Source organism: Sinocyclocheilus rhinocerous, unplaced genomic scaffold (genome assembly GCF_001515625.1).
Source record: "Sinocyclocheilus rhinocerous isolate Xijiao unplaced genomic scaffold, SAMN03320098_v1.1 scaffold166, whole genome shotgun sequence".
In the NCBI taxonomy this organism is placed as follows: domain Eukaryota; kingdom Metazoa; phylum Chordata; class Actinopteri; order Cypriniformes; family Cyprinidae; genus Sinocyclocheilus; species Sinocyclocheilus rhinocerous.
Window position 1 is genome coordinate 2,076,115 of NW_015633186.1, and position 14,167 is coordinate 2,090,281.

Below are 14,167 nucleotides of genomic sequence, written 5' to 3' on the forward strand. Positions count from 1 at the left end.
CATAAAAGAAGATATTTTGAAGAATGCTGGTAATCAAACAGGTGATGGTCCCCATTGACTTCCATAGTATTTCTTTCCCTACTATGGAAGTCAATGGGGACCAACAACTGTCTGATTCTTCAAAATTCTTTAAAATATCTTCTTTTGCTTTCAACATCAGAAAGAAATTCGTACAAGTTTGGAACGACATGAGGGTGAGTAAATGATGACAAAATTTTCATTTTTGGGTGAACTATTCCTTTAATATTAAATTATGGTCACTTTTTTTTTTGTACCCACAGGGCACCGTGGTGACACCGCAGTGATGAACGGGGACGCCGGTCATGATCAGGCTGAGGAGGCTGACTCCAAGCAGGACAGCAATGCTGATGCAGACCCTGCAGAGGATGCTAACGAACAGGAAGTGATTGTAATTCAAGACACTGGCTTCACTGTGAAGATCCAAGCACCAGGAACTGAACCCTTTGACCTTCAGGTGAGCCCTGTTCTTGCACTGACTGCCCATTACACAAACATTTGTAACCAAATATTGTAACAAAATCTGTGGTTCCTTCTCAGGTATCACCACAAGAGATGGTGCAAGAGATCCACCAAGTTCTGATGGACCGGGAGGACACCTGTCACCGCACCTGCTTCTCCTTGCAACTTGATGGCAATGTACTCGACAACTTTGCTGAGCTCAAGTCCATTGAAGGCCTGCAGGAAGGCTCCCTTCTCAAAGTGGTCGAAGGTACAATTCAACACCTTCTTTCTCAAGTATACAACTCATTTGAAGGTACTGAGCTTTTAACAGTTTTGTTCCCTTCCCGTAGAGCCCTACACAGTGCGTGAAGCTCGCATACACATCCGTCACATCAGAGACCTGCTGAAGAGCTTGGATCCATCAGACGCTTATAATGGAGTGGACTGCAACTCCCTCTCGTTCCTCAGTGTCTTCACAGATGGAGACCTTGGAGGTCTGTGACAGGAAGACTGAGAGGTCTTAAGTGGCTTCTAGTAGGTTGACGGCTAGTATTCAATGACCTGTTTGTTCTTACCTTCGCAGACACTGGGAAACGCAAAAAGAAGGGTAATGAACTTGAGCAGATTGATTGCACGCCGCCTGAACACATTCTGCCAGGCAGCAAAGAGCGGCCTTTAGTTCCCCTTCAGCCACAGAACAAAGACTGGAAGGTAGGAGATGATTTTGCAATGACTTTCATGATGTCTTGCTTTTGTTTTGAGATGTTCGTTTACTTTTGGCCTCTGTCTGCAGCCTATGCAGTGCCTGAAGGTCTTGACCATGAGTGGCTGGAACCCTCCACCTGGCAACAGGAAGATGCACGGAGACCTCATGTATTTGTACATTGTGACTGTTGAGGACAGACACGTCAGCATCACTGCTTCCACTCGCGGATTCTACCTCAATCAGTAAGTGACTGTGCTGCTCTCTAGAGAACTTGATTCTGATTGGTCAGGCTTGCATTCCGTGGTCAGTTATTGAGTGCACCTTTTCTGGAAATAAAAATCCCATTCATTTTCTCCATAAGGGAATTGATTTTTAATAAAAAAAAAAATAAAGACAGGCATACTGTGAGCTACAAAGTTGTTAATGGATGGTATATGCTTTTGTTGAAGCCATTAGTCTGCATTATTTCAGTATTGGGTTTAATTGTAGAATTCTTCATGAAAAAGTTGTGACAAGCGCAATGTGCCAAAAGAGATTTTTTTTGCAATAAATTTACAACGTATTGTTTCTGTATACAGCAAAATTTTTAAATCAATAGTTTTATATGTATCCATTGTTTTTTTTTTATCATAAATTAATCGTAAGCACACAGTCTTGTAATTTTGTATGATTTTCAAATACTTTCCAGTTTCAAATCAAAGTTTGTAATGTTGATTCACCTTGTAGCTGGTTGGTTTGGTTCATGGTGTAAAGCTCTTTAACTTAAATACAAAACAAAAAAACACTTAACACTTTACTATAGGGACAATTCTCACTATTAACTAGTTGATTATTAACATGCCTATTATTAACATATTGGCTGTTTATAAGTACTTATAAAGCACATATTCTGCATGACCATATTCTACATCCTTAATCCTACCCAATACCTAAACTTAACAACTACCTTACTAACTATTAATAAGCAGCAAATTAGGAGTTTGTTGAGGCAGAAGTCGTAGTTAATGGCTTGTTAATAGTGAGAATTGGACCTTAAAATAAAGTGACAAAAAATCCTTTTGGGAAAAATGTTTGGAAAATAATTTCTGAAACCAAGGCCGCTGAAAAAGTGGACAGAGGACTATTGCTCTCTATATTGCTAACAAAAATACTTAATTCTGATTGATTAGCATGGCATTCCATTGTCAGCTATTTTACATGAGTTAAACTGATTTCCTAAATTTTTTCTTTATTTATCAGGATCACTCAACATTGAATATTTCATTTTTGGTATTATCTATTTTATTGTTTGTGTGAATTTCCACTATTTTTGTATTTTGGTTACCTTTTCTGTTAAGTCTAATGCTCACTTAAAGTTAATCAGTAAATGGTATAGAAATTTAATACCAGCCTTTTATGTAATTAGTCATAACATGAAAATAATCATTGCAGGTCCACTACTTACGTCTTCAATCCCAAGCCAGCCAACCCCAGCTTCCTCAGCCACTCTCTAGTGGAACTGCTGAGCCAGATTGGCGCCGCCTTCAAGAAGAACTTCACCGCTCTGCAAAAGAAGAGGTAATACACTATTATTATAAATACAAATTTAGTTCACCTCCCACTTATGGCTCGTTTCCACTGAGCGGTACGGTTCGGTACAGTACAGTACGGTACGCAATTATTTCCGTTTCCACTGTCAGAAGTTGTGAATGGTACCAAAATAGCGAACCGTACCGTACCACTTTTTTGGTACCCTTCCGTTGGGGTACCTAGCACAGCAAAGGGTACCAAAAGGGTGGAGCTAAACTCACCGCAGAACGTTGATTGATTGACTAGAATCGTCACTTTTGCGTGATACAAGGGGATAAAGCTTCTCCTTCACTCGTTCCGCTCTGCTGTCCATGAGTGTTGGGCCTATTTACATCAGAGTGCGCAAACACAAAAAATATAACGGTGTATTTTATAAACAGAACGTCATTGCCCAAAAACCCGCGTAATTTTCTAAATATTACTGTTATTGTGTCATGAAAAGTTTTTCAGGCGAGAATGTAATTGTTTAAAACTCAAATCTGTAGTCAAATCTGAAGTTTATTTACATTAAAACTGACATTTAACAAAAAGAGGCAGAATTGTGCTTATTGTCGCGGTTCATCGTCGATCGCTACTTTCCGGCATACACCATGCCTACCAAGTAAGGGTACTATTGGCAGTGGAAACGCAAGCCTGATCAGGGTTACCCGTCCCGAATTGTACTGTACTGAACTGTACTGTACCGTACCGCTCAGTGGAAACGAGCCAATAGTGAACTCCTTTGAAGCAACCAGCTCTAGCCTGCTTAAGGAAACGTCACCCATTTTATCTCTACTAGACCACATTTGCACTAAGCATTAACATCCTACTCAGGAGTGAGATAAAAGGATATCTGGGAGCAGCAGTATGCCAACTTACTTTTTTGTAAGTTGGCCTTCAAGGAAATCTGATGTAATTATAACAAAGCTGCTGGCTTTCAAAAATTTTTAATAACAGAAACTGGGGGTATTTATGTTTTACATTTATTTAGTAATTCCAGACGTTTCAAGAACTGTATGTTCCTCAAAAAAAAAAAAAAGCTGAGAAAGATTCAGTTTACATCTTAATTTTATGTTTTTAGCTTTTTTTTAAGATTTTAAAATATGAATAATAATTTAATAATTTAAAGACTTATATTTAAATCAGTACTCCCTAGTTGAGAATAACTGGTCTAAATTTTTGTGTTTCATAGTTTTAGAGGCTTTTTCTCGTCTTCATTCTGTTATCGTATCGTTTTATTGCTAATGATTGTGGATCTTGCGTCAGGGTTCAGAGAAATCCGTTTGAGAGAATAGCCACTCCCTTCCAAGTGTACAGCTGGACTGCACCACAGATTGATCATGCCATGGACTGTGTGAGAGCAGAGGATGCCTACACCTCCCGTCTGGGTTACGAGGAGCATATACCTGGCCAAGTATGCCCTAAAATCATCCTTTCTTCAGTTTGCAGTGGGTTTAGTTTTTTTCAAATAGCACTATTAAAGTTTCTTTGTTCTCTGTGATAGACTAGAGACTGGAACGAAGAGCTCCAGACAACCAGAGAACTTTCTCGTAAGAACCTTCCCGAGCGCCTACTGAGAGAACGAGCCATATTCAAGGTGAACACACCAACACTAGCTTCAAAACAAGTATGGTTTCATTTGATCAACAATGTGAAGCTCACAAACTGATTTCTGTTTCTTAGGTTCATAGCGACTTTGCCGGTGCGGCGACGCGTGGCGCAATGGCGGTGATCGATGGCAATGTAATGGCGATCAACCCTGGAGAGGAAACGCGCATGCAGATGTTCATCTGGAACAACATCTTCTTCAGCTTGGGTTTTGACGTACGTGACCACTACAGGGAGCTCGGCGGGGATGCTGCCGCCCATGCTGCCCCCACCAATGATCTGAACGGGGTGAGGGCGTACAGTGCTGTGGACGTGGAGGGGCTCTACACCCTGGGCACGGTGGTGGTGGACTACAGAGGTTACCGTGTAACCGCACAGTCCATCATTCCTGGCATCTTGGAGCGCGAACAGGAGCAGAGCGTCATCTACGGCTCCATTGACTTCGGCAAGACCGTAGTGTCCCACCCCAAGTATCTAGAGCTTCTGGAGAAGACCAGCCGCCCGCTGAAGGTGCAGCACCACGCTGTGCTCAACGAGAAAGACACCGCTGTAGAGCTTTGCTCCTCTGTGGAGTGTAAGGGTATCATTGGCAACGATAGCCGCCATTACATCTTGGACCTTTTGCGCACCTTCCCACCTGACCTCAACTACCTGCCGGTGGAGGGTGAAGAGCTCGCCCCCGAGAGCCAGAAGCTGGTTTTCCCCCGCCAGCATCGCCATCGCCTGGCTTGCTTGCGCCAGGAGCTCATCGAGGCCTTTGTAGAGCACAGGTTTGTTCCTGCTACTTCATAAACATGCTTATTTAAATCTGATTAAAGTTACTCTCCCATTTGTTGTGTAATGAAGGTATGATTTATATTCCAGCAGTGGATTTCAGGTTCCAAAAAGACACCATAAAAATAATTTATATGACTGAAGCTGTATATTCAAAGTCCATATAATAGCTTTGTAAAAGAAACAAACCAGCATTTTAAGATGTTATCATATCTTTCAATCACAGATTGGTTCTTGTTTGAATCATAAGCAGTTCTTTGAATATGTAGGAGGGCAATGTGTTTACAAAACTAGTCAAGGTCTGGATTTTTGCACTCCAAAATGTTGTTGATTAAGAGATGTATATCTTTTTTTTTTTAAATAAAAATAATAGTAACAATAATTATAATTATTCATTTTATTGTCATAATTATTGTTCATATTATTTTTTGATTTTTTATTAGTAACGTTACAAAAAATAATATATGTAAATTACATATTCAGAATAAAATTTGTATGTTTTACTTTGTACTAATTACTATTTCTACTACTACTACTACTACTAGTTATTGTTTATGCTATTATTATTACTTTTAATTATTGTTAACATTATTTGTAGTTTTAGTAACTTACAAAAAAGAAAAAGAAAAAAATTATTTAGAATAAATATTTACACATTTTATTTTTTACTTTTATACTGATAAATGGTAATATTAACTAGACAAAGTTTGTCAAGACAAACTTTAGGTTGTTAATGTTTTTATTAATTTTATTATTAGTAACTTACAAAAATGGATTTAAAATGTATGTAAATAAAATAAACAATAGTTATTATAACATCATTAATATTATTATAATCATTATTATTGTTAATATTAGTAATATTTTTATTATTTGTACAAAAATAAAAATAACATTTATATGTAAATAATAAACAATTAAATATGTATCTAAAATAAATATTTACATATATTTTAGTTTAGTTTTTGTAATAGTTACTACTAATAACAAATACTACTACTACTACTACTAATAATAATAATTGGTGGTAGTAGTAACTTTTACTTCTCTTTAATTAAATGAATCTTCTCTTTAATTGCTAATTCCTTGAAAGTCCTGAAGGCCAGTTTGTCGACTGGTCTAAACATGTCATCCTCTTGTGCCTCAGATATCTCCTCTTCATGAAGATGGCAGCACTCCAGCTAATGCAGCAGAAAGCAAACAAAGACAAGACTGCAGCTCTGCATGACACAAGCACTGCAGATGCGGAGTCTGAAAGCAAACCTCAGGCTCTTGAAGCATCTGAGAAGGTTCCCGACGGCACGCCAACCTCCCCAACTTCCTCTGAATCCACTCTGAGCCCTGATGACGCAGAGGCAACGACTGTGTCTGAAAACTCTGCTCCTGAAAACCAGGAAGCCCCAGCAGATCTGAAATCCGCGGTTCCTACAGCAAACACCAATGGTACTCATGAGCCTTCAGCTGCAGAGAGGCAGAATGGAGGGTGTGATAGTCCCTTGGAGGGTAAGGAAGCTGATGAAAATATTCCTGGACTTGCCCAAGCTAAAGAGCTGGCTGAGTCCTTAGCAGCAGAAGATGGATCCGGTATTGGTACGTCCTGTGAGCGACTGAAAAGAGCCTGAGAGGGAACAAGAGCAAGAGCTGGCAGAGACATGCACACATACTTTTTCTCATCTTCGCTCCATCTGAGTTCTGTCATCAGCTCATTAGACGTCCTGCTGTTGTCTTTTTCATTTGCTATCTGTGTTCTTTCAGTGCATTTCTCCTCTGTGCTGTTTGCTTCTGTTCTCTCTGAGGCTCATTGAAGGAGACATGGATCTTCTAGATTGGCTTTGTAATAATCTGGCTCCACTGTGTGGGGACTTCAGTTTTTTTTACCCACACATTTTCCACCCAACAACACTCTCCCTTCTAACTTCTCTTTGTGGTGTGATTAGAAAATCTGAATTTTTCTATTAAAAAACATTAATTTATTGTGTGTAGGATTAACTTGTGGTGATTGTGATCCTGTAAACCTGTTGTAAAAGCTAATAATTAAACCCAGGGGTTTTCAAACTTTTTCATGTGAAGGACTTTATAATATGAAATGATTTAATGTTGTCATCTTCATAATTTAAACTTTCTCTCAGTATAAATGGGAGTACAATAGTATTTTCTGTATCATATTGTGTTGGGTTTTTAAATGTTGTTGTTATTTATCAATAACAATTACAAACATTAAAAACTAAAATATAAATAAATTAAACTTTATTTAAAATAAATCTTTACACATTTTTTTAAATGTTACTAGCAGCCAATAATAATAATATTAATTATCATTGCTGTTGTTATTAAGTAATAAGTATTTTTTATTATTAATAAATGTTACAAACATTAAAAGGTAAAATATGTGTAAATAAAAATGATTACGTATTTAATATAAACATTAATAAATGAATTAAAAGTTGCAATTTTTATATATTAATATATTTTGTTATATCTAAATATATTTTATATTTATATAAATTCATTAAATGTATCGTTTCATATTAATATTTACTTTTTTAGTTGGTGACACATTTATACATTTTTGTTATAAAAAAAGAAAATTCTCAAATTGTCCCTTTTTGAAAACCCCTTATTTAATCAGAATCCAGATTTTTTTTGTTTGTTTGAGTCATCTTTTTTAATTAATATATATTCTGCTTTTTATGGCGGTGGTTATTTAGTAGTTGCTTGTGAGCTGGAATGCATTTTAACATTTTGTGGAACATTTTCACAGACCCCAAAAGTCGAGAGGTGGTCCTCAACGCCTGTAAAGCCGTGGGCTCCATCAGCAACACCTCTTTCGACATTCGCTTCAACCCAGATATCTTCTCTCCAGGTATGGCATATATTATGTTTTGTACGTGGATTGTGATTTGTCTTTTTGACAATATAGGCAGTGTTGGTCACATGACCTCATCCATCTCTTACAGGCGTACGCTTCCCTGATGACAGCACTGAGGACATCCAGAAACAGAAGCAGCTTCTCAAAGATGCTGCAGCCTTCCTAGTGTCCTTCCAGGCCCCTTCTTTTGTGAGTCACTAAACAACACCTACCTTTTCAGATAGGTTTATTAATCATGAGAAAATGTAATAATCAATGAGAAACTGTGGTAAAGTCATTATAATGCACTGCTTTAAGTGGCTTATTGCTATTATGAAACGGCAGCTAGAGCGAAATGATAAAAGAACCCAATTTTCAATGAATAGTCAAATTCATGAATAATGTTCACAGGTAAAAGACTGTTTAGATCACAGCTCTTTGCCTATGGATGGAGCAACAATGACAGAAGCCCTTCATCAGCGTGGCATTAATATGCGTTATCTTGGTACTGTGCTGGAGTTTGTGGACAACATGCCTGCAAAAGCACAACTTGAACACATCTACGTAAGAAAAGGATCATTTTATATATTAAAAAAATGCAAGTTATTTCTAATATTACAAAGACTGTTATAAAGACTATGCACTTAATTTGTTTTGTTTGTACATGCAGAGAATAGGAATCAGTGAACTGATCACCAGATGTGCAAAGCATATATTCAAAACATATCTTCAGGTAAGGTATAATGCAGTACATTGACAGGAATACAGTGTAACGCACACATTACTGATCAAATATTTAGAGTCAGTAAGATTTTTTTCATGGTTGTTTCTTATGGTCACCAAGACTGCATTTATTTAATCAAAAATACAGTAAAAACAGTAATATAGTGCACTATTATTAGAATTGAAGATGACAATTTGAATTTTTTTAAATTTAATTTAAAATATTTGTACTGTTATTTAAAACGGTTATTATTATTATTATTATTTAAAGCTGCATTTTCAGCAGCAATTACTCCAGTCTTCAGTGTCACACGATCCTTCAGAAATCATTCTAATATGCAGATTTGGTGCTCAAGAAGCATTTCTTCTTCTTCTTCTTATTATCAATATTGAAAACAGTTGTGCTGCGTAACATTTTGTGGAAACTGTGAAACAATCAGGATCCTTTAATGAATAAAGATCAAAAGAACAGCATTCATTTGAAATGTATTAATCTTTTTTTTTATATTGTAAATGTATTTACTGTCACTTTTGATCAATTTAGTGCATCCTTGCTGAATAATAAAAAAAAAAACTTCCTTACTGACCCCAAACTTAGTGTGCCTTACTATGAAAATGAATGATTACCATATGTATTTGCCATGGTGTTATTTATTTACACGGTCGCATTGCCGTAATACATTTCTAAATAGAAAAAATTGGCAATGCCTTTGTATTTTGACATTTTTAGTAGCTGTTGATTGTTTTATATAGAGCCATTTACCTTTTGTGAATGCTTGTGTTTGTGATTTGCAGGGTGTGGAGCTCTCTGCTTTATCCGCTGCGGTGAGCCACTTCCTGAACTGCCTCTTGAGCTCTTTCCCAGATGCCGTGGCTCATCTCCCTGCAGATGAGCTGGTGTCCCGCAGAAAGAGCCGTAAGAGACGTAACCGGGTCCCTGGTGGAGGGGACAACACGGCATGGGCCAGTTTGACCCCAAGTGAGCTGTGGAAGAACATTAACTCTGAGGCACAGAGCTACTATCACTTCAATCTGCAATGGTGAGAACTAATTCTATACAAACAACCTGCATTTTATTAACCTAGTATATACTAATGGTGTTGTGCTTTTATGTTTCACAGTGAAAGTGTGGACCAAGCAGTGGAGAAGTACGGCTTGCAGAAGATCACCCTGCTGAGGGAGATATCAATCAAGACTGGCATTCAGGTAGTGCTCTTATCGATCTCACTCCTTGTCACTGAGGTGCTCCGTCAGGCCTGTAGCAACAAGGCTTTCTTTTGTGCTTCCCCTGCAGATCTTGATAAAGGAGTACAACTTTGATAGCCGCCACAAGCCGGCCTTCACCGAGGAGGACATCCTGAACATCTTCCCCGTCGTGAAGCATGTCAACCCCAAAGCCTCTGATGCCTTCCATTTCTTCCAAAGCGGGCAGGCCAAGGTTCAGCAAGGTACATTAAATCACATCCTCATCAGTGATATTTCACATATGATGGGTTTGTAATGCTGATTGATGTGTCCTCTGTTTGTAGGCTTTCTAAAGGAGGGCTGTGAGCTCATCAACGAGGCCTTGAACCTTTTCAACAATGTGTATGGAGCCATGCATGTGGAGATCTGTGCCTGTCTGCGCCTTCTGGCCCGACTCAACTACATCATGGGTGATCATCCTGAGGTACATCCTGAAAACAGTCAAATGTTTGGATACGAGTGACTAAATTTGTTTCTAATTATTTTAAAAACCTTTTGATCTTATGTTTTAGTTAAATTCTTTTTTATTTAGTTTTGCAGATGAATGTATACTATTGTTCAGAAGGATTTTTTAAAAAGAAATTAATACGTTTATATTCAGCACGGACACAACGCGGCACAGAAATTGATCAAAAGTGACAGTAAAGACATTTATAATGTTAAAAGATTTCTATTTCAAGTTAATGCTGTTTTCTTGAACTTTCTATTTACCAAGAAATCTTGAAGAAAAAATGTATTGTGGTTTCCACAAAAATCTTAAGCAAAGGGGTCATATGATGCGATTTCAAGTTTTCCTTTCTCTTTGGAGTGTTACAAGCTGATTGTGCATAGATAAGATCCCTGAAGTTGCAAAGACTAAAGTCTCAAAACCAAAGAGATATTCTTTATCAAAGTTAAGACTCTGCCACACCCCCTTAAAATGGCTCATTCTAACACGCCCCCACATATCTACCTCACCATGTGGAAATTATTTACTTTTTTAGTTGGTGACACATTTATACATTTATACGCGCGTGTGTGTGTGTGTCAGCGAGAGAGAGAGAGAGAGAGAGAGAGAGACAGGGTCACTCACAGTGGAGTCAGCTGTCTTAACCGTGGCTTGTGTACTGCAAACACATACCAGCTTCATCACTGTGTCTGTCACGACATATTCTGTTACACCAAATACACAAAATAATGATCTTTAAAAAAGCATCATATGACCCCTTTAAGCAAAGCAACTGTTTTCTACATTGATAATGATAAATAATGCTTTTTGAGGAGCAAATCAGCATATTAGAATGATTTTTGAAGGATCATGTGACACTGAAGACTGGAGTAATGATGCTGAAAATTCCATCACTGGAATAAATTAAATGTTAACATATATTCAAATAGAAAAGAGTTATTTTTAAATTGTAATAAAATTTCACACTATTACTTAACTGTAGTTTTTATAGTTTCTAAAACATCTTTTAAAAAACATTAGAACCACAAACTTTTAATCAAAACTAAATTTGATTTATTATTTTGAAAAGGGTGCAAAGTATAAAACTTTTGTTTTTCTCCTCACTGTATAATTTCCATACTTTCATCAAAAGATTTCCCCCCTCTTTTCAAGGCTCTGAGCAATCAGCAGAAGGCTGTCCTGATGAGTGAGAGAGTGCTGGGTATTGAACACCCCAACACTGTTCAAGAATATGTAAGTATTTCCATCATTTTCCGTACATTTTATCAGTGCTGTCTGCTCGGAAAATGTACAAATATTCTACTACAAACTACAAATGGAAATAAATGAACCTCAAACAAGTCTCTGTGATCTGTAAATGTTTTGTGTTTGTTCTCCACAGATGCATTTAGCTCTGTACTGCTTCGCCAATGGCCAGCTGTCCACTGCCCTGAAGCTGCTGTACCGCGCTCGCTACCTCATGCTCGTGGTGTGTGCGGAGGACCATCCTGAAATGGCTCTGCTCGATGTAAGCCTTTGGTGCAGAATCTATACTCATCCTTAGTTTTGCAAAAAAGTGTACTTATGCAAGCCCTGAAAGGCTGATGAGAGGAAATTTAATTCCTGTAGTCACTTGGGTTGAGGCTTGTGGAGCAAAGCCCACCTCTCACTGTTATTCTTTCTCTCTGACGTAGAGCAATATTGGTCTGGTGCTTCATGGTGTGATGGAGTATGACCTGTCTCTGCGTTTCCTGGAGAACGCCCTGGCCATCAATTCCAAATACCATGGGCCACGATCCCTGAAAGTAGCTCTCAGGTACATACGTCTGACTGCACACTAGTTCAAATCATTGTGTCAGATGCAGTCAAAATATGTAGTAATGTTCATCATCTCTGTTCTTCTGCAGTCATCACTTGGTGGCCAGAGTTTATGAGAGCAAGGCTGAGTTCCGCTCTGCACTGCAGCATGAGAAGGAGGGTTACACCAGATACAAGAACCAGGTACAGCCAACCATATATGTACAGTATATCGGACCTTCTAAGATGTTTAATGATACATTAAGTTACAGACACATTTAGTCGCACACAATTTCTGATTGCGTATACTCCCATTGAAATGACTGGATTTTCCCTGTGAATTATACAAATACAAAGACTTTATATATAAATACAAGGCTGATTTTAATAATGAGGTTGTAATACACTAATGTATTGAATAGTATTATAATCAATGTTAATGCAAACAACAATGTACTTGTGTTTAAGGTTGGTGAAGCTCATGAAAAGACGAAGGAGAGCTCAGAGTACTTGAAGTACCTCACGCAGCAAGCTGTGGCTCTACAGAGAACCATGAATGAGATTTACAAGAATGGATCTAACGCTAGCATAATGCCTCTCAAGGTCAGTCACACCTCCACTGTCCTAGGCCTCATACCTCTAAAATTTTGTTACGTGATGTTGCCTGGATGTTTTGTTGATGTCTTATTTTGTTTCTTTCTGTAGTTTACGGCACCAAGCATGGCCAGTGTTCTGGAACAGCTTAATATCATCAATGGCATCATCTTTATTCCCCTCAGGTGAGCAAAGGTTTACACCATTTTGTTTTAGTGAAAGTTTTGTCTTTTGGTTAAGTATGTCAATTAAATATTTTGTCTTGTAAATTCTTTAATTGAATATTTGAGTTGACAAGGATTGGCATGGCATGTAATTTTATTTGACAAAAACCCTTGAACTTTAACCAACCATTTTGTTTTCAAACTGGTTTTTTATTTTAAATTAGTAGAACCAGTAGAACCGAAACACAACGTGAATTAACTGTCCTTGTTAAATAATTAGTATGAAATTCTGGGCTTGCTAAATAAATATGATAAGTATAGATAATGAAGAATTAGCTATCTTTTAAAAAAATATATTATATTATATTATAGAGTAGATTTCATATATAGTAGGGCTGCACAATTAATCGAATTTCTAATCGCAATTACGGATGCCACAATTACGTAATCGTTCAATTAATCATTCAAGTCCACTTATGTTATTCTGCACGCTTAAGATATGTTTTTTTCTTTCTACATGTTATCTTAAGGGTTTTTCCATTGTTTTAGTTTTAGTATAACATTATAATACCATTCATATTTTTACTTTTTTTATAATTTAAAGAAGAAACCAATCCAATGTATATTTGACATTTGAGGATTAATACTATAGAAAAGCACTAAAAGTTTTTCAGTTAGAGTGTTTTCAGCTTGTTTATTTTCATATGAAAATACGGCATGCAGTTGCATCAAACAATGGTATAAACATCATTCAATGTAAATTGTGATAATAATGAATAATCGACAGTTATGATTTTTGTCATAATCGTGCAGCCCTAGATTTAATGCATCCTTACTGATACATCCTCACTTCTTAACCGTACAGCCCCTCTCCATATGAGGAGGACACGATGCAGCAACCATCTGTTAGAACCGGTGGACCTGAGAACTGAGCTGTCTAATCTAACCAATTCACTTTGAGCATAATGGGGAGGGGAGAACCATATATAGTATAATATGCAAAGATATAGCATATTGCATAAATAGGTTACGCTGCTCATGATGGGTCTTACAAACTCTTGCAATTAAAGACAAAATAATGTTTATATACAAATACAAGCCTGATTTATTAATAATAGATGTGGCTAATACTTTATTTATAAACTTATAATGAAGTATTACCAACATATAATATAATATTATGTAATAAAATATATAATATAATTATTCTATTCTATGTTCTATTCATTCTATTCTACTCTACATACACATATTCCAACTTTGTTAATAAA

At 37.1% G+C, this 14,167-nt stretch overlaps 1 protein-coding gene across 1 annotated transcript in view; it reads left to right on the forward strand.

Annotated features, from left to right (window-relative positions):
• The window catches only part of cluha (clustered mitochondria (cluA/CLU1) homolog a), a 26,104-nt gene extending 12,276 nt beyond the window's left edge, over nucleotides 1-13,828 (forward strand). The window contains exons 3-27 of the mRNA XM_016557115.1: nucleotides 282-475; nucleotides 559-730; nucleotides 813-956; nucleotides 1,046-1,173; nucleotides 1,256-1,410; nucleotides 2,600-2,725; nucleotides 3,983-4,130; nucleotides 4,221-4,313; nucleotides 4,400-5,094; nucleotides 6,246-6,688; nucleotides 7,860-7,961; nucleotides 8,056-8,156; nucleotides 8,358-8,510; nucleotides 8,617-8,679; nucleotides 9,465-9,709; nucleotides 9,791-9,875; nucleotides 9,964-10,117; nucleotides 10,199-10,338; nucleotides 11,515-11,595; nucleotides 11,744-11,869; nucleotides 12,036-12,157; nucleotides 12,249-12,342; nucleotides 12,607-12,741; nucleotides 12,844-12,917; nucleotides 13,762-13,828. Of these exons, the coding sequence (XP_016412601.1) occupies nucleotides 282-475; nucleotides 559-730; nucleotides 813-956; nucleotides 1,046-1,173; nucleotides 1,256-1,410; nucleotides 2,600-2,725; nucleotides 3,983-4,130; nucleotides 4,221-4,313; nucleotides 4,400-5,094; nucleotides 6,246-6,688; nucleotides 7,860-7,961; nucleotides 8,056-8,156; nucleotides 8,358-8,510; nucleotides 8,617-8,679; nucleotides 9,465-9,709; nucleotides 9,791-9,875; nucleotides 9,964-10,117; nucleotides 10,199-10,338; nucleotides 11,515-11,595; nucleotides 11,744-11,869; nucleotides 12,036-12,157; nucleotides 12,249-12,342; nucleotides 12,607-12,741; nucleotides 12,844-12,917; nucleotides 13,762-13,828 (4,040 nt within the window). The remainder of the gene's footprint in view (nucleotides 1-281; nucleotides 476-558; nucleotides 731-812; nucleotides 957-1,045; nucleotides 1,174-1,255; nucleotides 1,411-2,599; nucleotides 2,726-3,982; nucleotides 4,131-4,220; nucleotides 4,314-4,399; nucleotides 5,095-6,245; nucleotides 6,689-7,859; nucleotides 7,962-8,055; nucleotides 8,157-8,357; nucleotides 8,511-8,616; nucleotides 8,680-9,464; nucleotides 9,710-9,790; nucleotides 9,876-9,963; nucleotides 10,118-10,198; nucleotides 10,339-11,514; nucleotides 11,596-11,743; nucleotides 11,870-12,035; nucleotides 12,158-12,248; nucleotides 12,343-12,606; nucleotides 12,742-12,843; nucleotides 12,918-13,761) is intronic.
• The last annotated feature ends 339 nt before the right edge of the window (nucleotides 13,829-14,167 follow it).